Source organism: Mobula birostris, chromosome 11, assembly GCF_030028105.1.
Source record: "Mobula birostris isolate sMobBir1 chromosome 11, sMobBir1.hap1, whole genome shotgun sequence".
Lineage (NCBI taxonomy): Eukaryota > Metazoa > Chordata > Chondrichthyes > Myliobatiformes > Myliobatidae > Mobula > Mobula birostris.
In genome coordinates this window covers 47,126,183-47,136,811 of record NC_092380.1, presented here as the reverse complement: position 1 = coordinate 47,136,811, position 10,629 = coordinate 47,126,183, and the positions used below count along the sequence as shown (strand labels likewise).

Below are 10,629 nucleotides of genomic sequence, written 5' to 3'. Positions count from 1 at the left end.
ACATTGGATAATTGCATTACAGAGAGTCTTTATTTGGTCTGCATGCACGGCGGCTAAGTATAAGGAAGTCATGCTGCAGGTATATAAAACTTCAGTCAGAATGCACTGGAGCTTACATATAGTTCTGCCTGTCCATTATAGGAAGGATGTGAAAACTGTGTGGAAGAGATTTACCAGGATGCTGCCTGGATTGGAGGGCATTAGCTACAATAAGGGTTGGGCAAATTTATATTTTCTTAGAGAAGAAGACCTGAGGGGAGACCTGATAGAGGCTTTTAAAATTATGAGGCAGAGAAAGGGTGAACAGTCAGAGGATGTGTTTTTAAGGTTACACGAGAGAAGGGGAGGGTTGTAGAGCAGAATTGATGGAGTGAGTGACCTAATTCTGCTCCTACATCTCATGGTGTTCAGATATATTTCACCAACAAACACAGTTTCGGTCGAAGGGCAAATTCGGTCCTGTAGAGATCCACGACTCTACATCATTTGACAAATAAAGCTAAAGCTAATGCTCCATTTGACTAAATATTAACCCTGTGGAAGGTGACCAGTCCAGTCATTGTCGAAACCATTGAGCTGATCCAGACACAACAGTTTCTAACAAATGAGCTGTTTAATCAAACAACTCCTTGGGTGAAACATAAAAGGGAACTGCAGGCTGTCCTGTTTACCTGATCTCTGCAGCCAGTGCCTGGTATGGGTTGTGGGCTCAGCTGTGAGTTCCTGACTCAGAAGGTTATGGGTCCAATCTCCACTCCAGGGGCTGAGTACACCCGAGAGGCTGGGCTTCCAGTGCAGTGCAGACAGACTGCAGCAATGTTTGATCTGCTCTCTTACAGATACTGTAAGCTGCTATGTTGAAGAATTTCTTCATTACACAGGCTATGTAAAGTTCCCACAGTTCCATTACATTACAAGTCAGGGAATTCTTCCAGGGCTGAACAATACTTACCCCTGACAGCATTGTTAGACATTGTCTGCTGGTGATCATCGGGGTAATGGAGTTACTGAGCACAGAGAAGAGGCAAACACAATAGATTACACCTTTCTAATGTTCAGCAGAAGGATGCTATGATCTTGGCGGATCCAGAAACAATGCGGTTAGAGCAATAGTGAAGATGCAGTGATATTCACAGGCTGACGCTGATTGCATAACTGAATACATGTGGTTTAAGATGGTGCTGATGAGACACAGTGACGCTATACTGGCAGCAAGGAAATCTACTAACAACTCTATTAATCACACTCTCTGTGGACAACACACACAAAATGCTGGAGGAACTCGGAAGACCAGGCAGGACTTCCAAAGGGTCTCGGCCCGACTGTACTGTTTTCCACAGATGCTGCCTGGCCTGGGCCCATGAGTGAAGGACAAGCTAATGTTTGGCCATTGCTGGACAGGATTTGAGGCCAAATCGAAGCGGCAGGGCCCTGGTCTGAGACCGAGGAACGAGCCAATGTTTGCTCGATTTACGCGCTGGGCCAGATTGAAAAGGTTGGGGTATTGGGGCTGGAGGAGAGGACGGGCTGGTATTCAGCTTGCTCTATGCTGAACTGAGGCTGTGGCTTGCAACTAGCAGCCTCTTGGACTGGCTGCAATGATGGACTGGCTTCGTGGCTGTAGACTCACTTTCGTGAACTTCAGTTCTGAATGTTATTTGTTTACTTTTTGTTGTTTGCACATCAGGAGTTTGACAGTCCTTTTAATGGGCTTTATTGTATTTCTTTGTTTTATGGCTGCCTGAAGGAGGTGAATTTCATGGTTGTATATGGTATACATAGTCTGATAATATACTTTGAACATGGCATATCCCACTAGGTTTGGTACTGGGTGAGTGCTGTGAGATGTTTAGAGTAGTCATCCTCTTTAAAGACTGAGGACAACACAAAGGGGTAGGGGACCAGTGTCACATCACAGTTGACTTTGCACCGAGCTGATTTGGATGTTGTAGAAGGGATAGAGACCTGATCGTTTCCTGCAGGTTTGGAACTCAAATCTTTCTTGGTTTAGTGGAACCAGGATTGAGAATTTATGAGGTTAAGGAAATATGAGCCCATGAGAGAGACAGAAGATACATAAGATAGCAATGAGCTTGGTGTACAGGCTAAATTTAACAGCGCACAAGGAGGTGGAGGAAGCTGCAAAGCCAGCTACATTTACAGTCTGCATCTAGTTGACAAATAAATCTTAGGCATCTTTACTTGCCCGTGGCAAGGTTGGGGAATGCAACAGGAATGGTTTTCAATGAGGTGGATGGAATTTGAGAAAGTAATCATGTTTGCATTCCAGGGCAGTCCTCAGACAGCACATGGTCTTGGCCGAGGAGAGGAAACCAGCAGAGCTTGACCAGCCAGTTCTACACATGGGCTTCCTCAATGCCATAGCTTGTGTGGTACGAGGCGCACAACGCTTGCTGAGATTTCATGCTGTGAAATAAATTGAATGATGTCTGGGGCAGGATGTAAATAGCTACTGTTTAATCTGCTCTGTAACTACCCTGTTTGTCACAGCCAGTCTCTGCTACCCAGGCTCTGAAGGAACAATGTCCTCTGTTCATCCCTGATTGCAGAGCAAATCCCTGGCAAACAGTCAGCATCCGTCCTCTCTGAATTATTCAGCACTTGCATAAAGCCCCAGAGTTTTGACAGGACGGAACAGCGAATAGATGGCAAGAGGATTGAAAAGAATATGGGCCATATTCCAAAAAGGATATACAACTAACTGATGTGGGTTGGACTCCTAGAACTACAAAGCAGGTCAATGGTGCACCCTGAACCACTTGTCAAGGTACAACACCCAACAATAATGGGTCAGGTGAAGTTGAGCAGTTTTACAAATTAACAAACGATATCTGGATGCAGTGATAATTAAATATACACTTGTTTTGCATATATAGTATTTACATGTAAATTTAACATTGGCTGCTGAAATACAATGCCTGACACACCATACATTATATATTTTCTGTCTGAGTTACTTTGAAAGCCCGGTGTTGTACTGACTTTGGTTCACAAAATTTACCCTGTTCCAAATCCACTGCAAAATAAATCATTATTTTAAAAATGCACATGTATAAATTTATTGTCAGTTCCAATTAATGTTATCTTTAAAATCATTTGTACATACTTGCACTTTCTAATCCAGAATTAATACGTTAATAAAGCAGCCACAAGATCCAGTGATATTTCGCATAAATTTCATTTCCTGTAATAAGGCACTGTGGAATGAGATCATTGATTTCCATAATCTTGAATGAGTGTTCTTCATAGTAAATACAAACTCATCATAGTTTGAAACCTTAATCTTTTCTCACAACAAGATTGCTATAGCAATGGAGTTACGTGATTCACTGCCACCAATATGATGCTCAGATTGCTGAAGAAATGATTGACTCAGTCCCAGAGGACTATTTGTAGAGATTGAGCAGCAGTTTTGTGCCTTATTGCATTGTATAGCAGAGCTATTATGAGAAACAGAGTGGGATAGCAGCAGATAAAGCCTTGACTAAACAGAACTATCATTTTGTGACTCCCAGAATGTTATGTGACTGAACTCCTGAGGGTGAACTACTTTCCATTAACAGCGAGCAATTCAGAAACTGTGAACATACTGACTCTCAAGACACATAGCATCTTAGAATAAGAGGTAAGCAGTTTAGAACTGAGCAGAAATGTCTCCATAAAGAGGATGAAGAATCTTTGGCATTCTTGACCGCAGAGGGCTGTAGAGGCTCAGTCACTGACTGAAATTCTAACAGGGCAAGGAACATGGCAATGAGGTAGTAGAGCAGCCACTATCGAACTAAATGGTGGAGTAGATTTGAAAGGCTAGATGGTCAATTCCTCCTTCTATTTCTTATGTTCTTAAAATATGCACTTTCTATCTACAAACCTTGCCTTCTCTGGAGGACACAGCACCCTAGAGAGTAAGGGATATTTCTGTGTTTCAGACCAAGAGCCAATGCTCTAAACTGAGTTGTTTGCCAGGTACATCTGAGCTCACAAGGTTTTGAACCCTTGCATGTTTGCATCTTAATTCTCCTCCTGTGCAGAAAGAATATGCCTGGTCATGCAACATTGATAATGAAGAGACAAAGACTGCAGCCCAGTGAAATAAATAATAAATTTTATTTTCTCTTGCGTACATGTAACAACTGGGGCAGGGTGAAGTTCCCTGCAGCATTATAGAACTTGCAATGAAATATACTCTGTGTGCATTGTGTGTTACCCTCTGCTTCACAACAAGTCCTAGAGAAAATGAAGCTCAGAAGATGCAGGCTAGAACAAAGCCAGTCGGCTTGGGTTCTCCAGGTTAAGCCTGAAGTTCTCTAAGAACTGAGAAGCAAGTTCATCATCTACAATTCGGCTGTCACTGGACAGAGTGACCATCATCATATCTTTCCGACAGAGGTTGGGGTTACCAGCATCATCTTCAGAAACTGTCAGATCGTGGCGCAACTGTCCAATGGCCAGGATACACGCCTGAGGGGGGTTAATCACAGCACTGAACCCGCTGATGCCAAACATTCCTAAATTGGAAATACTGGAAGGAAGAACATACAAAACTGGTCGTTTAATTTCTGCTGCATCTTTGACACCCAGCCATCACCTCCTGTTCATATCCAGATGTCTATCAACAGGTTCCTGTCTGCAGTTCCTTGTCCAATTCAGTATGTGCCCACCCCACGTGGGTTACCTATCTAACAGTACTAGTCCCCTGAATATTGTTACAGAGTGAGGTTTAGAATTTTGTGCTTATCAGTGTCAACATTCCAAAGTAGCTTTGAACCAATCGCTATTATATCCCAAAAGCCATTACTAAATGTACAAAGTAATATGTGCATGCTGGTCTCTGAGGACATACTGTTTTTACCTCACTTCTTTTTCACTACTCTCAACTCCATTTGTTTCTTATTCACTGCAGGAATGGGAGAAGGTGTAGCAGTCAAGAGAAAAAGTAATAAACTATTGGTTATTAATTTTCATGGGTCCTTTCCTGTCTACTTGTCCAAGGATTAAATGCATGCTCAGTCCCAGCTGGTGGTCTGGGGATAATGGAATTACTGGATAAGGTAAAAAAAAAAACAGGTGTGAGTTCCTTCAACCCACCCGACCCAATTCTTCCTCAGGACTACTTTGATTGAGGAATTGATTGTATCTGAAAGATGGTCACGATTCCAGCATCTTGTCAACAATATAAAGTAACACGGGCAACAGATTCCCATTTTTATCTCTCTCTTTTCCTAAACAAGGGTTTTTTTTTTTCCAGTTTAATTATGTCTAAACTAGCCTACTACGGCAAAGTTCTATAACTTTGGGGGCAGCACGATAGTGTAGTGCTTTATAGTACAGGTGACCCTGGTCCAATTCCTGCTGCTGCTCCGTTCTCCCTGTGACCATATGGATGTCATCTGGGTGCTCCGGTTTCCTCCTACATATTGATTGGCAGGTAAATTGTCCCATGATTAGGCTAGGATTAAATCAGAGATTGGTGGGCGACGCAACTCAAAGGGCCAGAAGGGCCTATTCTGCACTGTATCTGAATGAATAAATAACTTATTTCTCTAAGAAACAATGCACCACACAATCTCCTCTTCCTTAATACTCGACAGTTCGATTAATTCAGTTGATATGCAGATTAAGATCCTTCATGATGATCACATTCCCTTTCTTGCGTGCTTTGATGTTTCCCCATTTATGCCATGACCTGTTGAGACACAACATCTTGGGGCCCAAAAGACTACTCCCATCAGTATGTTTTTCCCTGCTACTCCTACTTCCACCCAAACTAATTTGTCAACGTGATATATTGTGTCCAAATAATGACTCAGCATTGCAACTATGCTTTCTTTGATGAAGCATGCCAACTCTCCTCCTTTCCCTTTTGTCTATTCTTCAGCATATTGAGTTCCCAAATCCTAGTTACACTGCACCCACATCTCTATAAAAGCTGTTAAATCAAACTCATTTTCTCCCCATTTGTTACATCAACACATTTATGTTGTTACAAATGTTCTATGCATTCACATTAAGAACCTTAGGTTGTGGCATTTGACAGCTTTACATCCCCTGGATTCACTTTCTATTGCTTACTTCTGTTTATATTTTCTGTCGCTTCCTATCACACTTTGATTTTCTCCATTACTGTTCTTATTCAGCGTTCCTTCATTTCTCTTTGAAGGCATTAATCTCCCACCGCTGGAACCCTCGCCCATTAACTTGTTTAAACTCATTTTGTGTAACTGGCCCAGCTGGGCTCCCATTGGAACACCTCTCTCTTCACCCATCATGAATGCAAGTGGCTCATAAGACCACAAGACATAGAAGAGTTGGGCCATTCAGCCAATTGAGTGTGCTCTGCCATTAAATCATGGCTGATTTATTTTCCCTCTCAACCTCATTTGCATACCTTTTCTCCATAACCTTTGACTCCCTTATTCATCAAGAACCTATCAACTCCTGCTTTAAATATGCTGTTCCTAACAACTTGGCCTCCACAGTCGTCTGTGGCAATGAATTCCACAGATTCAATACCCTCTGGCTAAAGAAATTCCTACTCATCTCTGTACCAAAGGGATGTTTTTCTATTCTGAGGCTGTGCTCTCTGGTCCTAGACTCTCCCACCATCGAAAACATCCTCTCTACATCCACTCTATGTAGCCTTTCAATATTTGGTAGGTTTCATTGAAATCCCCCCTCATTCTTCTAAACTCCAGTGAGTACAGGCCTCAGAGCCATCAAACGCTCCTCATACCTTAACATTTTTTTCCCCCGAGATCATTCTTGTAAACCCTTTCTGGATGCTCTCCAATGCCAGCACATCCTTTCTTAGATAAGGGGCCCAAAACTATTCACAATACTCCAAAAGTGGTCTGACCAATGCCTTATAAAACCACAGCAATATGTCCTTGCTCTTATATTCTACTACTCTTGTACTGGAAACTATTCCTCCCAAACCAATCTTTCAGCTATGCAAACAACAGGAATTCTGCAGATGCTGGAAATTCAAGCAACACTCATCAAAGTTGCTGGTGAACACAGCAGGCCAGGCAGCATCTGTAGGAAGAGGTGCAGTCGACGTTTCAGGCCGAGACCCTTCGTCAGGACTAACTGAAGGAAGAGTGAGTAAGGGATTTGAAAGTTGGAGGGGGAGGGGGAGATCCAAAATGATAGGTGAAGACAGGAGGGGGAGGGATGGAGCCAAGAGCTGGACAGGTGATAGGCAAAAAGGGATACGAGAGGATCATGGGACAGGACACAGCTATGCATTTACTTTTCGAATCTTATTTGCCCTTTACCAATTTGCGCGTAGGACCAGGTAGTAAAATGAAGACTATTTGATTCTGCTTTTTAATTCTGCTCCAGGTGGCTCATCATTCCTCAGAAATACAACCTTTCCACTCCTATCTCATTAAAACATATGACATTAAAACAACCGCATTTTCCTCAGCTAATAGTCATCCTTGGACCAAAGCATGCCATTTGAATCATTCTTAATTTAATCAGTCATCTTAAAGGCTCTGTTTTAACCCAAGTGGTTACTGGAGAAAGGTTGGGAGGTGGCTGCTGTATACCACTCTCAAAGTCAATGCAATATGGAAAATTCCGAACTTTCAGTGCTGTCATTGATATCACACCCTTCCAATCTAATCAAAGTATTTGGGTCTGTATAGTTTGTAAGCAAAATTAGATAGCTCTCTCCATTTGGGTACCCTCTGTTTGCGACATGGAATGAGGTTGCATAGAAGCAATGTGATCTCGACAAACAGACTAAGTCACTACGTGACTCAGTGGCCACTAATTTAGGTACACCTGCTCATTAATGCAAATATCTAATTGGCCAATCATGTGGCAGCAACTCAATGTATAAAGGCGTGCAGACGTGATGAAGCGGTTCAGCTGTTGTTCAAACCAAATATCAGAATGGGGAAGAAATGTGATCTAAATGACTCTGACCATGCAATGATTCTTGGTGCCAGACGGGGTGGTTTGAGTATCTCAAAAACTGCTGGTCTCCTGGGATTTTCATATGCAACAGTTATAAAGCTTACAGAGAATGATGAGAGAAACAATAAATATCTAGTGAGCAGTTCTGTGGGGGAAAATGCCTTGTTAATAAAGGCAGAGGAGAATGGCCAGAGTGGTTCAAGCTGATAGGAAAGCAACAGTATCTCAAATAACCATGCATTACAACAGCGGTGTGCAGAAGTACACCTCTGAATGCACAACATGCCAAATCTTGAAGTGAGTAGGCTACAGCAGCAGCAGACCATGAACATACACTCAGTGGCCACTTTATCAGGTATAGGGGGTACCTAATAAAATGTCTACTGAGTGTAATTTACAGTTACTTTATATACAGTCAATGTCCAGAAATTATTAATGTCTCTGTACTACTTTTAAGTGTTAAGAGGTGTCAAAGTCAATAGGTATTTTAGCAAAATACTCCAATGTTTGGTTTTAAGAGGGCCCATGTTTGCTTCAGTAGGAAGTTTAAAACATTTTATACAGCTTCTCAACTACATATTTGGGTCCAAAATTTATTTTCAAAAGAGCATTGACAGCATTATTTCTGTATCAGCTTGTCTTGCAGGACACCAATACTGAAAGTTTACCAAACACAAATCACCTAGACAACTTGCAGTACATACAAAGCATGTGCTGTTCTGGTAGAGTTACAAACGCACATAATGGCTCACCACTTACAGTGTCAGCATAGCCAATAAAGGAATGAAAACAAAAGTGAAAGGGGAGGATTGCAGAATAAAAGGGCTTACCTTCACCACATACAGCATGCCCCCACTACTTTAAAACCCCATAACCAAAGCTACAATGACAGAGATATAAACTCAGGATTGCTGCCATTTTACCTGAATGAGCCTCCTTGATATTCCTCTGGTAGTAATTTTCCTGCTTTGGCTTTATTTGCTAGTACCTGGAATGAAATTATAAACACAGCTGTCAATTCCTTTCATGGTACTTCTGAAGAACAGCATGTGCTACAGAGAGAACTCTAACCAACCAAAGAGAAAACTGTTTCTCGATGTACTCTCAGTAACTTCACAGACTTCTTGTGAAGACCATATACTCAGACAACTAACAAACTAAAGTAAAAGTACTGAGGACAGTTTCCATCTATGGATGCATGTAAACAGAATGGAAAATAAAATCAATAGGTTTAGTGATCTCAGTGAAAATTACATCCACTGTTTGAGTTATGACTGTTGACTGAACTGGATATTGACCACTGTGCATCACGGGCACAAGCCTCCCCACCAAGGACATCTTCAAATGGTGGTGCCTCAAGAAAGTGGCATCTATCATTAAGGACCTGCACTATCAGAGACATGCCCTCTTCTCATCCTACCATCAGGAAGGAGATACAGGAGACTGACAACCCACACTCAACACTTTGAGAACAGCTTCTTTCCCTCTGTTATCAGAACTCTGAGTGGTCCATGAATACCTCCTCACTATTACTTTATCACATTATTTATTTATTAGTGCAACTCACAGCTACAAAAATCAATAATGCAAACAAATTACTTATATTGTAACTTTAATCTCTTGCCCTGTACCACTGCTGCAAACAATAAATTTCATGGCATGTGTCAGTGACAATAAAACCTATTTCTGATTCTCAGTAATCCTGAACAATGCATTCCCCGTCACTATACGTGGGACTACCTCTAGCTAACTGGTCAAACATTCACAAAACATCAAGTCATCTGATATTCTACTTCACAGCCAGACCTACAGCATGGATACACGCCCTTTGATCCACCACAGATGTACCAGGGTATCCGATGAGGCATATCCCTTTCACCTTTAATGCAGCAATGAGAGAGGGTATTACAACACAGGAGCGGTACAGCCCCATGGGGACACAATATTATTCAACAAGACAGGCAGCTGTTGTAGCAGGACTTCCACGCTGTGTAGCATAGGCAGTGCAAGGAAGTGAACATGTTGCGATGATGGGACAAACTCAAACTACAGACTCCCCATACCATTGCAGAGCTCCTGAACACAGGGAGGATGAAGGTAGTCACTGACAGTAGAAGGGAAGTTTGGGAAGCGATTCTCATTCGCAAAGGCAAGGATTTCTACATCACGAACTTCGGTGTCTCTCTGGTGACTCCGATCGCAGGTGCAACAAGAGGCACTGGTAAGGTGAATAATCACAGTCTTTTCTTCTCCAGGGTAAAAGATGAGGGAAAAGTTCAAAGGAGATGTGTAGGCCAAGCTTTGTTCCACACAGAGAGTGGCAGGTGCCTAGAATGCACTGCCAGGGATGGTGATGGAGGCAGAAATGATAGAGTGCTGAAGAGACTCTCAAATAGGTACATGTATATTTAGACCGTGAAGAGGTATGGGCCATAATTAGGATTTGTGTAGTTAGTTGTCACTAACTTAATTAATTAAGCACAATATAGTGGGCTGAAGGGTCTGTTCTATGCTGTGCTATTCGATAGTTAACGGTAGCAGCATCTAAGTCTAGACTCCAGAGGATATAGATTTAGGATGAGAGGGAAAGGTTTAAAAGAAGCCTGATGGAAACTTGTTCACACAGCGACTGGTGGGTATATGAAACTGACTGCCAGAAGAAGCTGCAGAGGTGGACACACT

The 10,629-nt window shown here is 42.2% G+C and overlaps 1 protein-coding gene across 1 annotated transcript in view; it reads right to left on the bottom strand.

The window, feature by feature from the left end:
• Positions 1 to 4,109: 4,109 nt before the first annotated feature.
• The window catches only part of pdhx (pyruvate dehydrogenase complex component X), a 236,851-nt gene continuing 230,331 nt past the window's right edge, over positions 4,110 to 10,629 (bottom strand). Inside the window, exons 10-11 of the mRNA XM_072272177.1 lie at positions 8,871 to 8,935; positions 4,110 to 4,543 (exon numbers count right to left, since the gene is read on the bottom strand). Coding sequence (XP_072128278.1) covers positions 4,279 to 4,543; positions 8,871 to 8,935 — 330 coding nt within the window. The 3' untranslated portion in view covers positions 4,110 to 4,278. The remainder of the gene's footprint in view (positions 4,544 to 8,870; positions 8,936 to 10,629) is intronic.